This window comes from Montipora foliosa, chromosome 9, assembly GCF_036669935.1.
Source record: "Montipora foliosa isolate CH-2021 chromosome 9, ASM3666993v2, whole genome shotgun sequence".
NCBI classification, from domain to species: Eukaryota; Metazoa; Cnidaria; class Anthozoa; order Scleractinia; family Acroporidae; genus Montipora; species Montipora foliosa.
The window spans coordinates 17,753,859-17,770,729 of NC_090877.1; the positions used below are offsets into that span (position 1 = coordinate 17,753,859).

The 16,871-nt window shown below is 39.0% G+C and overlaps 1 protein-coding gene across 2 annotated transcripts in view; it reads right to left on the minus strand.

Annotated features, from left to right (window-relative positions):
* LOC137969882 (gamma-aminobutyric acid receptor subunit gamma-1-like) overlaps nt 1-9,767 on the minus strand; it is an 18,969-nt gene extending 9,202 nt beyond the window's left edge. Inside the window, exons 1-7 of one of the 2 annotated variants that reach the window (XM_068816282.1) lie at nt 9,455-9,767; nt 4,514-4,675; nt 3,362-3,508; nt 2,190-2,302; nt 1,390-1,457; nt 391-611; nt 232-314 (exon numbers count right to left, since the gene is read on the minus strand). In XM_068816282.1, the coding sequence (XP_068672383.1) occupies nt 232-314; nt 391-611; nt 1,390-1,457; nt 2,190-2,302; nt 3,362-3,426 (550 nt within the window). In that variant the 5' untranslated portion in view covers nt 3,427-3,508; nt 4,514-4,675; nt 9,455-9,767. The remainder of the gene's footprint in view (nt 1-231; nt 315-390; nt 612-1,389; nt 1,458-2,189; nt 2,303-3,361; nt 3,509-4,513; nt 4,676-9,454) is intronic. The other variant, XM_068816281.1, reaches the window with a different exon arrangement.
* Nucleotides 9,768-16,871: the final 7,104 nt, after the last annotated feature.

Here is a 16,871-nt window from a genome sequence, read left to right on the forward strand (position 1 = left end):
GGGCGAAGGGTCTAATTGTTTTAGTATCACCCAACTAGTCGGACAGAAAAGGCAATAATAAAGTTAGCAAATGCAAGTTGAAGAAAAATTCATTTGGGAATAAAACGAAAGAAAGCGTCACGCTTTTCGCTACTCGAGGACTATTACTAATAGTCCAATAGAAATGCAGGATTTGCATTAGTCCACTAGTTGGGTGATACTAACAACAATTAGTCCTTCGGTTTAACTTACAACTTCCAAATGTTATCTCGCAAAGCTGCGTGTCCATAGGAAAATCGTGCAGATCCAGCTCACACGAAGCAAGAATATGCGCACTACAAAGATTCAACAGAGACAAGTAAACGATTTCTTGTTTCAATCATTCGAGGATTGGATAGCACAGTGACTGACCTCCTGCTGTAAAAAACAAATCCATTTGGCTCAATCCTTACAACACTGTCGACATCGGTATTCGGCAGCATAAGGTCGGACTTCCTAGCGTTGTAACAAAAAGGATCCGGGAACCACAGAAGAGTGACGAGTTCGCGCCGAAGGAGAACGTTTGACTTGACACTCTTTGCAATTCGATCATCAACCCACATTTGACGAAAATATATGTATAACGGAAATTCCTGCAAAAGTAGAGATGAAGGATTGGATGAGCAAGCGCGTATCAGTCCGGAATGGTTTGAAAGCGTGACGTCATAAAGTGTTTTGCATTCCAGTTGTGAAAGAATTTTTGCAATTCAAAGAGAAGTTTGTAACGTCAATTCAGAAACAGGCCCATGCCTCATATCGGCTCGGCCGTGTGATAAGCGACTGCCGATTTTGTTAACTGCACGCAACTTATGCAGCCTTTTAGGGCGTGCGTTTTATGGGGTTGAAATTTGACTTTTCTGAAACAAAACATTCTGAGGGAGGTTAGGGGCACTTTAAGCCTAAGAGCCAACTATGTATTTAATTCAGTAGTTTTAACGTTAGCGTTCTTTTAATTTTTACATTTTTTAGGATATTTGTAACTTCTTTTTGGTGAGGAGTGCAATTTCTGACGTTTGTCAACTGTCATGTTAAGATAAGGATTGGGTCTACTATTACTATTGATGGCCTGGAGCTCAGGATGCAGCGTTCAGGTGTGAAGGCCACGGCAAACAGCAGAGGAGTTGAACAGATTATTTTAAGTCTCTTGTTTCTGGCTCTTCACGACGCAAAAATGGGTTTAATGACGAAAAAACACTCAAAGCCACTTAATTGAATTAACATTTCAGGCTCTTTTTAGGATGGGTGGGTGGGGAGAAAACGCGAATGTCGTTACAAAAATAGCGCTTTTAATCCTATGCGGGTGTACAAACACAGTTTGGAAGGTGGATGCCCCTAATTTTGAGTTCCTGTTAGTGATGATTGATCTCTTACCATGTTCATTTCCATAATGTTTCCAAATGACTCCACGTAAATGTCGACGAAAACCTCCGTAGGTTTGCCTATTACATTTGCATAAGAATGTAAGAAATAAAATAATAAAATCATACTTATTCGATTGCTCTCCTTATTGGATTTTCAGGGAATTTTTATAAACGAAGTAATAGAGTTAATAAAGAATCTCAACCGCCCACCGGTTGACCTTCAATATTCATAACCCTGTGGGACGTAACAAACCCATACACTCAGATTTGCAAATAGCGGGGCACGGAATTGGGATGATGTTATGGTCTATCCTCTGCGGTGTATCATGGTATGGAGGGTAAACGCTCGAAGATACTAGCTACACCAAGCTACGTATACTCAAAAATCCGGCAGTAAACAAAAACATGATGATGGTGATAATCAAGACGCTACCCACTGAATTTGCGTGTATTTGCAGTGTCTATGCTTTTATTTCCTCGCTAGCGAAAGCGAGCCCTTTAGTTAAAAGAAAACTCAAACCCATGTCGCTTCATAACAGTGATCTTTTTCAGCGATATCTATCTTGGTTTTTTTGTGATAGCTGAAATGAAGAAATGACTCTAGGGCAAACGGACAGCGACATTTTAAGTAATTATCAATAAAAAGCACGACCCGAGAACATCGGGTTCAAATCCCATTTAATTTCTGGACTTCAATTTGCTATATGATAGAGTATTTCTTTCATTTCAACACCACAGCTAAGAATCATCAAAATCGCCTGGACTTAATTTTTCACAGTTTTCTTCCTCAAATATAGAACTGATATTCACCTGATCCGCAGTTTGGCCTGACAGCGTTGTCGTACTCCGTTGACAAATATTCCGCCAACTTCATTGAGGAGTTTGTTGCCCTGTTGGACTGCCTTGCCGGCAAACCTGTCTCGCTAATAATGACAAGATTGAAAACAAATGGAATAGAGAATCTAAAAACCTGCGTCAGTTACGAGGTAGGGGCGCTCCAAAAACTAAAGAAAATTACAATAAGCAAGGACGCACAATGCAGTTTAGTAGAATCACCCATATCGAAGTTAAATGCCGAGCTGTATAGATTTGTACTCGAACTCGAAGTGTTACTTGTATATGTCATTGAATTGTAATACGGTCACCTTCCAACTTGAAATGATCCTCAACCAGTACACGAAACTCGTAAGGAAGCCCAACATAACTCTTCTTAAATATCGATAGCAGAACAATCATGAACTACCTTTAATTTACAGGTCTTAAGGATTTTCTTCACCCTTTGTGGAGATTCCTCGAGCATGCAAATGATGGTCGTTTAACAAATTGCTCATTTTCGAAGTCGAACTTCTTGGTAACCGACCTGAGTATATATGTTGGCGGTAAAATCCATCCTCAGATTGAATTCGTTTTTACCTGTAGGTTAAATTGGTGATGCTTATTTTACGGAGGTTGAATCCGCACTCAGACTGACTTGAAGAAATTTTTTTTGGAGCCTAAATTAAGCCTATAGAAAATGCTGGTCAGGTTAGGATTACTAAGTTTTGGTTTCTTATACATGAATGTCAATTGACTTATAAGTGCATAGTACAGTTCTTTGTGTTCCCTTCTATGTTGTGATGTTGAGACTGAATGGATAAGTGTATGAATACAGAAACCGATAAGATGATACGAAAAATCAAGAAGATATGTTCAGAGATACGTAAGACAGAGCTTAATTGAGGGAAGGTATAAGTGTTTTCAATCCTTTTCGGAGGCAGAGTTCATATTCAACCTATGTAAAATGAGGATCACCAATTTAACCTAGATAAAAACGGATTAAACCTGAGCTCGGATTTGACCGACAACATATACTCTGCTGAGAGGGCAGCTTTGAACTTTCTGAATAGCCAGTTTAAAAAGAAAGGATACTTATCTTCTAAACTAGTAACCCTACTTTATACTTATTATGAAATACACTGTAGTTTTCCAGACTATCAACTTACCATTGAGCGATGTTAGGAGCAAACAACTTGAAAAGAGTGAAAATTCCCATCCAATATTTGGCCATTGTGTTGTCGTCTAATTCTTCCCCTTCGAATGTCGCCTGAGAACTGCGTTATCATTTCATTTAATCATCGTTTTATGCATTTCTGTCAAAAATTTAATGAACTGGATTTCAATAAACGGGGAATTTGGAGGATTCTCTTGAAGATTAAACCCAAGTCAGATGTTTGAGATAAATCTGGTGTTCCCATGTTCAGTGAGAGAATAAAAGTCAATGATACAAGAAAAAAAAACACTGACCACATTCACCTTACACCTAGTGAATCGACCTCTAATGAAAGGAATACATAAAGATTTTCAAATATCGATCTTAGTAAAGGAGATTATATCTGGCAGATAAAAGCGTCAATAAGTGAATAACTTTGTGTTTGCCTTTAACATCGACCTTTTTTTTTTTTTTGTACAACAAATGCAAATATTTAACTTGAATAATTTTTCTTGCAATTGGCACGAAAACAATTATTCGTATACGCAGTGTGGGTCTACTTGAAGATTTCTATAGCTTTCATTCATACCCAAAGAACCATTCCACAACGTCCACACTTCACCTTTGAAAGATATCACGCATTATTACTGAACCCATCGCCAATGCTAATTGCATTTTGTGTGAACTCTAATAAAAAATTGATGTTTTTTTGTAACATGGAGCCAACCTCTGAAGTACTAAACTACTTTCGAGACACGCAAATAATTTCTATAGTTGGCAACAATCGTGCTATCTATCAAGTGATGGTCCGTCCGACCCTTAGCATTTTAAATTCAAAGACGATTTTATTCTTTCACTCAGAAAACGTACAGATTATAATTTATAGAAAATTAGTAATGATAAAATTAGTAACATAAATCAAAAAAAAGCAGGCCAAAGAAGGAACACGATTAAAGATTCGTCTTCAGCAAACCAGTCGGCTACATGGCAATTTCTAATTCCCAAAATGTTTTCAATGTTGCTGCAACAAAGCTCGAAGTAATGTTTCGAAACCCCAGAGAATTACCAAATTACAATAATTAAGTGATATCGAAGCTTATACGTACAGTAAAATAATTCAGTGTCAATTGTATGTGCAACAAGGTGGGCAAATTATATTTTTCACCTTCTCCTGCTTCATCCGTTTCTTAAATGATCCCTCAAGTGTTGATGATTAATCAGTGTCAACGAAAGGCGGTATGGTACTTGGAAAACGTTCCAAATTGATTCATCAGCCGTTCATTAATTATACTTTTAAGTAGACTCTCCTGGCCTTTCTTGCATCAAACTGGAAGGTGAATTAAGAGTGGTCAGCTTCTTTAATCAAGCTTCCGGCCAATGGAACCATGCTCGGTTTAACTCATAGTCATCGCTTTGCCCTTGTTCCCGAGGAGAAAAAATACTAATTACATAAATTTTTAACTCTCCTTGCAACCAAATGCCTGTTAACTCATCTGCCCCTACACTTCACAAGCATGAATGCCTATTGTGCTGTTGGCCAACTGAATTTTTATTACGATTGAATGCAATTCTGCTCTTCACTGTGCAAATTTCAAATGCGCCGCCAACCAAATTAACCTTGTTCCCACCGTAGGTATTGAGACGCCCCCATTCTGAAATCCGATAGTTTTTCAACTTTCTCAACTTCAATTGTGCGGAGCCTGGAGTCTCAGAAACTTTCACAATTGGCATCACTGGCTTCAGTGGCTTCAGCTCGTGATAATCGGTCTGCCATTTTTTTATCGAGAAAACTGGAAAGCATAAATTTTTCATCAACTGTTAACCTCATATTTGTCATCCAACAAACTAGAAACTTTAATGCTGAATACGAATCTGCTCTCAACTCTGAATTTTAAATTATTGTTGAATTTCATATGACAACTGCAAATCATCTTCGGGCAAAACGGATCAGATTTGACACATTTCTACATTAGTCAAGTTTTGGAGAACGCTTCCTATAGATCGTTTTCACTGTCACGCAATAAAAAAATAAAACGAAAACCATCCAGTGGAAAAAGTCAAGAATTCGTGATGTTGTAGAAGATAAATGAAGAAGACACTTCTCCAAGTTTTAGGCCCGTGCGTTTCCCCAAACTTCTGATATTCGTCGAAATGTTTCGCAGAAATTTACAGAGCCCAGTATGAAAACGCCATGTTGGTGCACATCTGTGGTGCACCAATATGGCGGCCGGAAAATAGTGTCAACATCTGTTACTTACTTTGGCTATCTAGGCGAGTGATCATCTGTACTGAACAGACAGCTATTTACTTAAGCACTTTTCCTAATGCTTTAAATTCTAAAAAGGCTCAAAACCATGAGATAAATATATATTTCTCAATAAACTTGATCGTCGCCTCGTGTCACGCACCGCTATAACTCAGAAATTCAAAATGCTCTGGTTTCCAAACGAAGCACGCTATTGAGCTTTAAAATTGCAAATGGATACAAATTTACCGCCTCTTATGCTTGATGAGGATAAAAACTTTCGTGGCTCTTTAGTTTTGGATTTTAGAAAATGATGACGTCACGTGAAAACGATCTATTCCTCAAGAAAACTCAAACTACAAAACTTTTATCCTCTGAGGGATTTAGCTCTATACTTGGCGTCCTGCTTCTCTTAATTCAACACTAATGATTTTTTTTCTCATTGTTCGTTTCCTGTACGCTGTTCCTTAAGCAAAGCGAAAATAAAATAAAAGTTTTCATGGAACGCCCTTGACGACCATTTTGAGAAACACGAACGAAAATTAGCTGTCTGCCGTTAGCCGGCCGCGGTTGTGAGTGATCAAAAATGATCTTGTAGCTCATGCAGCATGTAGTATTCGAGTCGTGACTTCTTTCCCGACAGACAACATGAGGACATTACAGGTTATCTTTCATTTTGAAACGACGCTTGCGTTGGAGTTCGCATATCCGTTAAGGTACTTAGTAAAACATACTAAGGGCGCATTCTTTCGTGATTATTCCAGAACAGGGAATTTAGCAAGATCCACTCGACGAAATGTTTTGCAACATGGGTGGCCGTTAGATATTGCCCCCCCCTCCCCCTCCCGCGTATTCCGGGGTGCCATTCCACCAACCGCTAAGACAATTCGTATACGACATAAATTATAGCACCGATCTCCATGGACTCCGTAAAGAACGCAAAGGAAACCAAGACCAAAACTGTGAGTCATCTCATTTTCACAGTACTAATTTGACTTTTCATGTAACTTCATTTGATCACGCTGTACTTCACCCTGCGAGCAGAGCCTCTCTAAAACTTACCAGAGGGTGAGCAAGAGGGGCTTTGCAAAAATCATTTCAAGTCACCGCAGACTGGGCTAGTCACTCCGGTCAAACCGGTTTAGACAGCACGTGCATCATATTTTTGACAGGGCGAAAGTAAAGAATCAAATCGAACCTTCATGCAGTACGAAAATCAATATGCCGTCTAGCAGTGCGATCGAGACTTAGGCCTTGCTTTAAAACTGTCTCTAAGCAACGGCTTGCACACATTCAATAAAGACTTGACATGATTTCTGCGGAGTCCTTTCCATTCTCGTCACCAGATAATCGGATCTTATGCATGTATCAATGTTAAGCCCGAGGGGGGGACTCCGGGCATATGTGGGGCATTTGACCTCTATTGCCTTCCCCATCCTCGGGAATTTGACTAAGAATCTATGTCCCAGGGCGGGGACGCTTGGTTTTTTTTGCGAGGAGGAATGGGACCAAGTCACATCGTCCCATTTGCTCTTCCGTAAATATTTATTTGGTAATAAAACGAAAGAAAACGTCACGCTTTTCGCTACTCGAAGACTATTACTAATAGTCCTCTAGTAGCGTAGCTAATCAAAATGCAGGATTTGCATTAGTCCACTAGTTGGGTGATACTAATAAATCATATTTTCTATCCATTGATTAGGAGAATGTCTCTCTTAAAGATCACGACCGCTTGTAGAACAGGGATATTATTTCCCCAAGGTGGGGATATTTGATCTGATTTGACCAAATTTTGGGGCCCCACGATGGCGATTTTGACCAAAATTTCTTCTGAAAAGTCAAATGCCCCCCCTCCCCCCCCCCCCCCCTTTCCCTTTCGGGCTTAACATTGATAGATGCATTATTTCTGCGCATGACCCGAGGGTCTAGGAAACTCTATGTAGAAGACGTGCGCCAAAAATTGGCCATTTGAACCTTACGGCGCCTGCTCACTCCTCGTACTAACATGAATGCACCAATCAGAGACACTTTTCATTGTTCTTCACGAAAACCAATGAGAAGACACTTTGTTTCAGGGTTGCCCTGAGCTCCTCTTTCCCTCAGTCACGCGAAAAAGAGAAGATCTCTGGGGTCGAGATTGAGTCCTTTCTTTCTCGTCGAGTTAACTGAAGGTTCTGCTGGCAGGATGGCTGTAACTCTCCTTACTTTACCGCTTTTCCTCATTTAGCTTGACTCAATGTACATATACCGAAATAATTATGTGGTGCCGAAAGAACAAAGCTCTTGAAACTGAATCTCTGAAAGAATTAGAGTTTTTTTTTTTCAGTCGTATTCGAAAAAATATTTTGGCCGGTAGGTGTGTTATTAAAATTTTCTTTAGTGGCACCCTGTGTGCTTGAAATTGTTCAAATTTAAAAATGTTGTAAAAAATAATCTATAACAAGAGACTGAAGCAAATTTGGCAGCGATATGAAGTTCGATCTCCTGTGAAGTAGCCAGACAGAATTTTAAGGCTGTTGAAAACCATTTTGTTACTCTTGTACATAGGGTTTATCATAAAAAATAATTTAAAAAATTATAATAAATAATAATAACCTTGACAGTTATCGAAAAAAAATGTTTATTTTCAAGTTCTAAAGAAGGAGTATTGAACATAAAATGAATTGCAACGAAATGTACAGATGACTCGCGTAATTGGAAATCTTCGTCTTTTTCTCTGTCTTTTCTTATTCTAATTGTCCTCAATTAAGATGCAAATTCTACCTCGGTTTGAAAGCAAATGACACTTTTAAAATTTTGAAAACACGGCATCATGAGGCACATCTTATTGTATTTTCAAGGAGTGTCGCTTAGTTTAATATATGGGTATACACGTCCGCAACTTCGCACAATGATCTCGCAAATGTGTAACAAAATTATTATGCTTGTTAAAGCTAGTGGTATTAAACGGATAACGACGGTTCTTGCCATTTTTCCCCATTAAAGTACTAAAATCGTACATCTCTCCCTAAGATTATCTCCTCCTGATCTTTCACTTGATTGCTTTTCAAGTCATAAAAAAATTATCCTTACTGAAAACATTATCTGTACTACTAAAGCGCTACATGAAAAAAATCCTCATACTGTGCTATTAAAATATGAGTTCAAAGTTGGTCGGGAGGTTTTTTTTTTTCGCTCGGTCTCGAAATGGTATGGTATTTAAATCGTCGTTTGCGTCGTAGGCTGGCATTTTAACTGGTCTAAATATATATACTGCTCCCGTGTTTTTGGATAAAATAAGAGAACACTCGGAAGAAACATTTGTCATTTCACTCATTTACCCTCGTAATTAACTAGGTTACGATTATGCCACCAATTGGAATTTCAAGCGTAGCATTTCACAGGAAGGCCGTCTCATGAACCCACAGTAAAGGCTAAGCTCCCACGAAATTAGTCTCTCTAGAATGTGTCGGAGGGTTCAATGGTAGAACATCCAAATTTGTGCCCAGAAGATCATAGCTTCCATACAGTTCAGAATGTTAGGATTCCCTCATATGTGACGGTCGCAGAAGGGAAATACTCTTCATTTACAAATAAGGGTTGTCTTAACGAAAAATAAAGCGAGAAATATTAAACTGTGCTAGAAATCTCATGATTTATTCGTTCCGTGCATAAACTTATATTTCATTTGTGTGTTTTTCTCTTTGAATTTCTAATGCAAGCTCATATATTAATCCAGCCAAAATCTGCTCAAATTATATACAACGTTCACTGTGTTGTGGAACATGGAATAAAAATTGACCATATTGATAAAAGTTATAAATAAAGTCTCTCCAAACAAACCTCAATAAATCAACCTTAAACATACACAAGAAGGCTTACCTTTATAAGCTCGTTGCATCAGTGAGTGACACCAGTTGAAAACTGAATCGCAGTGTTTGGGAGCAACTACCAAACGCAGTCAAAGATTGAGGTCGTACTGTAGTTCCTTTGGTAATTAAACAAGTGTTAGAATTTCGGATGCCTTAGTTTAATTGCAGTCTCAGTGACAAACCAATTTCCTTAAACTTTCTGAAATGAAGCAACGTCAGAGCAGCTAAAGTATAACGTGAAATTAAAGTATGATCTGTAAACAAGTCTAAAGATGAAGTAAATACGCTTTTGTTTCAGTTTTCTGTTGAACTTTTCTCGGGTGTCGTCTATATCGGCTTCTCACAGAGATGCAAAAACAACCACCACCAGCTAAGCCGAACGATTGGATGATCTTCGCTGAAAAAATGTGTTTCATGAATGCCAAATTAAAACTTGCCTTTTTTTCCTCTCACTTGGTGTTAGTCAATTTTTTTTAAATGTTGCCTTCTTTGAAAGGTCATGAAACTTTGCAGCGAGTTAAAGGCCAATTGTGTGACTGGTCACAAGACAGGCATCATTGCTACTTTTTCATTGATTCTGTTTTCCCGCTACTTTTCCGGAGTTTTAGCCGGGTTTATTTATTCATAATTATTTTTCTTTTGATTGATCAATTATTAAAACCTCCAGTTTTCAATAAAAGTGTAGATATTCATTAAGTCAAGCCAGGTATTAAAATTTAAAATCCCCCTGCAGATGTCTAAAGGTGCTGTTACATTGTACATTGCCAAATGATATTCGTACAACTTTTCTCGCAACGCCATTACGAGACAAGTTGCTGGAATCATTGCCCAATGTAACATACCTTGCAACGGTCAAAACTGTTGCAAGACAAATTGCAGAAACCGTTGCGGAAAGTAGAATTGAGCTCTACTTTCCGCAACAAAATTCTAGTTTCTACAGAAAATGTGGTGCTGAGTCGGTGAGAGAGAAAAACAAGAAAATTTGGTTTTATCAAACGTGTTGAAAAAGGTCGAATTACCACCGTGAACGATTTGGAAAGTTGACTTTTCGAGCGTTCGCTCTGACGAAGGGCTACCGCTCGAAACGTCTGCTTTCCAAATCATTCACGGTGGTAGTTCGACCTTTTTCAACACGTTTGATAAAACCAAATTTTCTAATTTCTGCAACGGTTGCAACGAATTTTTTAAGCATTGCGCGCAGTGCACCGTCTGTCCTGAAACTTGTGTCTCAACGGTTTGCGGCATTAGCCAATGAAAATGTTCCTTTCACCGAAACGAGACAAGTGAAACGTTGCTCAGTGAGACACCCCTAAAACAACTAAAAATAGAACTTTAACCAGGATAATAAATCTTGAGGTAAAAAAACGTTCTCTGGTTAAAAAAGGTTAAACACATAAGCTTTCGGCTATCAGTCTATAGCCTTTAACGACTGAAAAAAGTTAGCCCGTAGATGGAAATATATACGAAATGGAGTGCGAAAACATTTTTAAAAATAGAATACAAAAAATGTGTGAAAAAAGCTAAGAGATAAAATGTAGATGAGGTCTAATTACAGCAAAATGGAGTATTGCCTAGGCAACGGCTTTGAGTTAGTATCCGCGTCAGCGGTTTTAACTGTGTGCCAAGATTCTAGCGTTTTTCGAACGCGGTAATTGCCTTTGTCAATAACGCAAGCATTATCAAAGTCAAGGGAGTGATTGTTTAGCCATGCATGGTTAGCAACATTTGAGCCCTGTGTAGTTTTTCAAGTTTCGTTGATGTTCCTTTTTACGGGTTTGGAAGCATCTTCCGGTTTCTCCTATGTAGTTCCAAGAACAGTCTTTACGTGGGATTTGAACAAAATCACATTGGAGATCTGAAGATTGTCGGTACTTAGGGGACGGGAATTCTTGTTGAAGCGTTTTGAACGGTTTGTTGACGATGCGGATTTCATGGTTACGGAGTAATCTCGTAAGAGGTTCGGTTAGGCCACTGATGTCCGGGAGGCATGCATAACCTACATAGGAGAAACCGAAAGATGCTTCCAAACCCGTAAAAAGGAACATCAACGAAACTTGAAAAACTACACCAAGGGCTCAAATGTTGCTAACCATGCGTGGCTAAACAATCACTCCCTTGACTTTGATAATGCTTGCGTTATTGACAAAGGCAATTACCGCGCTCGAAAAACGCTAGAATCTGGGCACACAGCTAAAACCGTTGACGCGGATAATGACTCAAAACCGTTGCCTAGGCAATACTCCATTTTACTGTAATTAGACCTCATCTACATTTTATCTCTTAGCTTTTTTCACACATTTTTTGTATTCTATTTTCAACAAATTTTTTCGCACTCCATTTCGTATAAATTTCCATCCGCGCGCTAACTTTTGTCATTCGTTAAAGGCTATAGACTGATAGCCGAAAGCTTATGTTTTAACCTTTTTTAACCAGGGAACGTTTTTTACTTCAAGACCCCCAAAACAACTTGTCTCGTAATGTGAAAACGTTTGCAGAAATGGCGTTGCGAGACAAGTTGCAAGAAAAATTGCAAAGTGTAACAGCTTTTTCCCTGGCACAACCTAATTTAGTTAATTAGGTCATTATCTAGCTAATGACACAATCATAGCTTAGGTCCAAGTCAAAACAACGCTGGTAGTGCAGTTCTTTAGTACTGTAATTATATCAACTTCTAAACTTGTACTGTACGAACAAATTTTACCCTTGAACATGAATCTGAGAGGTTGCGTGTCGAAAACATAGTTCTTTAAAGTAAACGCTTAATTGATGAGTAACCGTGGAAAGTAAACTCTCATGCAGTTCCACTGAAGAAGGCTGGTTTTGCCGGAAGACCTTAGACAGCAATGAACAGAACCAGGTTGCTGACCAGCGGTTTTCGCTAAAACAATGGTTTGTTGGGGGTGCTCAGTCTTGCGGGCTCAGAAAACCTGGATGTGGTCATTGTTATTTAAGGTTTTTCGGTTTGGCCAGCCCCAATATAATAGTTCATTACCAAATGAAATCTACGTTGTATCGGCTCCTTCTCGAAATAGTTGCTTAATCAATAACGCTTCTAAAGGAAAGTTGCTGCTTCCGAAGCAATACAGAAAAAGTAGATCTGTCTTAACAATCCCAGAAAAGTAGATCTGAAATGTAAAATGACCAAACAGAATTGGCGTGGAAGGGCGATCGCGATGGCGCTATCGGTCAAGTCATTTTGTAGAGCAATGATGATCCGGTACGAAAGTCGTGGATTCAGTTGGTAACCTTTTCAGAGACTCTTTTCCTTGTATGGGCCTACTGAGCGAATGCTCAGATGGGTGTTCATGGGTTTCCTAATTGTACGAATTACCCTTTACTCCATGGCCTTAGTTATTTATAAAAAGGTGAAATGCGCTTCATCATTATGACTAGGATGGCTTCATCATGATAACTAAGATGCCTTGGAGTTAAGCTTAAAAAGCCACCCCTAATGTCCCACACATGTGGTACATCTAAGCCATGCCAGAATGCTCAAACTAGCGAGCTAGTGAGCATGCGCAATTGCTAGCGACAATGACTCATCCTAGCAGAGTGCAGTGGCTAGCTCGGACGTGAATAGCAAGTAATATTATCAATAATACTAATAATCGTCATCATCATCTTCACCATAATCATAGTAATAATAATCATCATCATCATCATCATCATCATCATCATCATAATAATAAAACTAATAAGTCACCTGAGGAAAGAGCGAAAACTAAGACTGAAAGGGGATGTAGGGGCCCAAAAATGGCAAGGGAAGTTGGTAACAGCAAGAGAAGGTGACGAGGAGCTAAGCATTGAGCGATGCTTTTAGTGGCTAAGCGAGGAGCGAACATTCCCAACACCTACAGTGGCGGCTATGTTCGAATTTTACAAACAGCTTCTACCCAATCGATTGTACGCCATCCGCAAGACACGCGTGAGTCCGAACAGCGACCCAACGTGTAGGTTATGTGGTACAGCGCCAGAGAGCATGGCTCACAACCTATCCGCTTGCCCTGCACTTGCACAAACAAAGTACTTGGCAAGACATAACGCAGTCTTAAAGGCCCTATTCTTCGAGATCCTATTTGATCTGGGCCTGATAGACACTGTTCCTCCTTGGTATTCACCCATCAAAACGCAGCCTTTCTATGATACAGCGGAGGTACAGGCGTACTGGGATGTTGCGGTCTATGGGGAGTTTCAAGAACTGAAGGCGAATAGAGTAGACGCCGGGATTGTCAACAACCAACACAAGCAAGTAATAGCGCTGGAGATGATCTGCCCCTGGGTGAGCAACCGTGACAAGAAGACGTCAGAGAAGACCACGAAGTACGCGCCACTCAGATGGGAGATGAAGCTGAGGCACCCAGGATATGATATCGACCAGTACAATATCATCATATATACGTTTTGGGGGGATGGTCCAAGGACTTAGATGCTACTCTGCAGATGCTGGTGGGCCACAGAGCTAAAGATGTGCTCAGAAAGATGCAAAAGGCGTGCTTCTCAGAAACTCTAACTATTGCTCGCACGTTTAAAGTCGCAACGTGAACACTCGAGAAGTCTCAGTCGCCAAAAGGTCCTTTTCTTTACTTGAGAAAGACATTTTTTTTAAGTTTTACTACGTTTCTTCTTTGAAATTAGTTTAGCTTTTATTCACTTTATAGCCCACGGGTTACGCTGCTGACAGCGCCTCGTGATGCTACTTAACTGTATATAGCATACAGGCGTTTTAACGGCTATAATAATCATCATCATCATCATCATCATCATTTAATAACTCTTTCTCTCCTCTGAGATGAAGTTGTGCTATAAATTGATGTAAATGTGATTCTTAGGGAGGGACCATTATTTTTCTGGAGGGAGGCTATGGAAAATATTAAAAAAAAATTTTTGCAGGGCCTAAAATGACAAAATAAATTACTTGAAATCATGATATGTATCAAAAAAGAGTTTGCATGGAGCCCAGAGAAACTTGTAATCTATTAATGAAAAAAAAATTCAAACCTGAAATTTAGACTAAAAGTATGTACTTGTTTGTAGACAGGATAGAGGGTTCCATTAAAATCAACATTTTATTTGACCAAATTGAAACACTAAATATTTCATGAAATAAATAATTGAAATAAATAAAAGTAACTCATTTGGATCTTCAAATTGACCAGGCACAAAAATAAACTCAAGCAGGGCATTCAAAGTGGTCATGTTGGCAATAAAATCAAATCAGGACTCCACTACTTCGGAATTATAGCAGAAAAGCCTGCATGCTACTCCATTTGCGTATTGCCTGTCGTATGCTCTTTATTTGCGCCAGTAGCTGCGTAGGAATTGAAATGGTGAGTGTTTTATAAAGAAACAACTAATATAAATTGGGTATAACTTTTCTTACATTTTCTTTGAAAAACAGTTTAGAATATTACGCTTTTCAATAACACAAGGACTGGGCATTTAAAATTCAAGAAACGGTTACGCCTTTCACTGCCGCCAATCATCATACTGTACGCCTCAGAAAACGAAAAAGATGAGTTCTGAGGTGTCAAAAGGTAAAGTTTAGGGGCAATGATTGGTGGATTTCGGTCCGCTTTGTAGATTTCTCTTTTCCAATTCGTTGGTCGCCGCCGTAAAATATTAAATGAATTAATGATGGACGGGATCAAAAGGGGAACCTCCTTTTTGTGTCAGAACCAGGTTAAAAAAATATCGGAAAAAATTGTTTGCAGAACAGAAGACGAGCCAGTAGTATATCGGGCATACAAAGGCGTAGCCAGAATCTTTTAAGGGGAGGAGGATGTTGCAATCATGGTGGCTCTGTGCGCTGGATCAGGAGTGTAACGTAATGCTTTAAAGGGAAAGTACGGTCTAGAAAAGGTTTCTCAGAATCGAAAGTTCTTTACCTGTATTGTCATATTTGACCACTCATTTAGACTAAATGTGTTTAAATAGCCAACAATAACGCTTCCAAAATAGGCAAATTTAAATCAAAATCCGCCATCTTTGTTTTTGTATGTGCAAACGAGGCTATGACGTAGCAAACGTCAAGGATTTCTCCGGATGACTAAATGTACTTGATGTAAGGAAGAAAACACAGGCGAGGAGAGCAATGCTTTGTAGACTTGAATTTTAATCCAGAGGCTAAATTGTATTGATATTGGCTCCACCTCTTAACAGATTTACCTCGTAGTCGTTAAACAGGGTTTTATATGTGAGTTATATGCAGAAGTTTAACAAAGCGAAAGAGAGTTTGCAGTGCTATCCCGCGCTCATTGCTGTGAAATAAATGCCTGGAAATCAAGTTTAATCTGTCAACCGTGGCTTTCTACGAGATCCCTGTTACAACTTCAAAACAAACGATCGATTTATATATTTCCATCAAATGGTAAGAGTAAATCGTTTCAGTAGTTTCTACATTGTATACTTCTAACAAAATTTAACCACATTTCAAGTTAAGTTTATTAGTGCATAACAGTGAAAGTCTGGAAAGTCGTCTATATATGGCTTGATTCATTTTTCTGGCTCCAATATAATAATATTTTGGACTAGTTGACTGAGATTTCCGTATGAAGCGAATGTCACCAAGCCCAATATTCATATACCTGAAGATCTCTCTTGAAGTCCTCCTTGGTAAAATTACAGACCCGAACAGACAATATAGCAGTCAGGTTTCACGTTTCAGGAATCCATCCATGTTTTATTTTCGCCGGCCAACTTTTCTTTAAATTTTAATTTTCCGGTGTAAGCTTCGGTTTTTTTAATTTTTATATGTAGAAATCTAGCCTATATGTGTTCTCAAGTCTAGACATGTGTCCAGTTTCATCTCCGTCGAAAGCGTACACCCCAACAGCGGTAATTGTTGATGTGAAAAAGCCTTGCCACATGTATTGAGCAACATCTGAAAGGTTCGTCGGCTTATTCTAAATTGAACGTTTCCCCGTGTGAAATCAAACAAATACGTTTGATGAAGCATCGAAGACGGCTGTTGCTGAAGGAAGAAAGTGAAAAAGGTACGTTTGTCGAATATTTCTTTGTCGCATTTTCAAGGTTTTTGTTTTGTTTACATTTTCTCTGGCTGATTTGTGCCGCCTAGTTTGATTGACTAGAAAACCTATCAGTATTTAGTGACCTGAGTTTCTTTCGCACTTATGGCCTACATGGTCTACTACTTATTGAACCACTAGACCGTTTATCATAGTTCATCTTACATTTGAATTTCTCGAGGCAGAAAGGTCACACAACATTGAGAAAGTGAGTAAGTTGCAAGCCTTGTCTCCCTCCCTTGTCTTAACCGTCACCGGCCAAAACTGAGTAATTTCGTTATAAGACGCTTTAGACGGCCCAAGAAGGCGAAAAAACACCATACATGGGTCCATGAAGGTTTCATTTAACTTTATTGGGATATTCAGACCGAGATGTGATTTAGACGTGCAACTTTCAGAGCG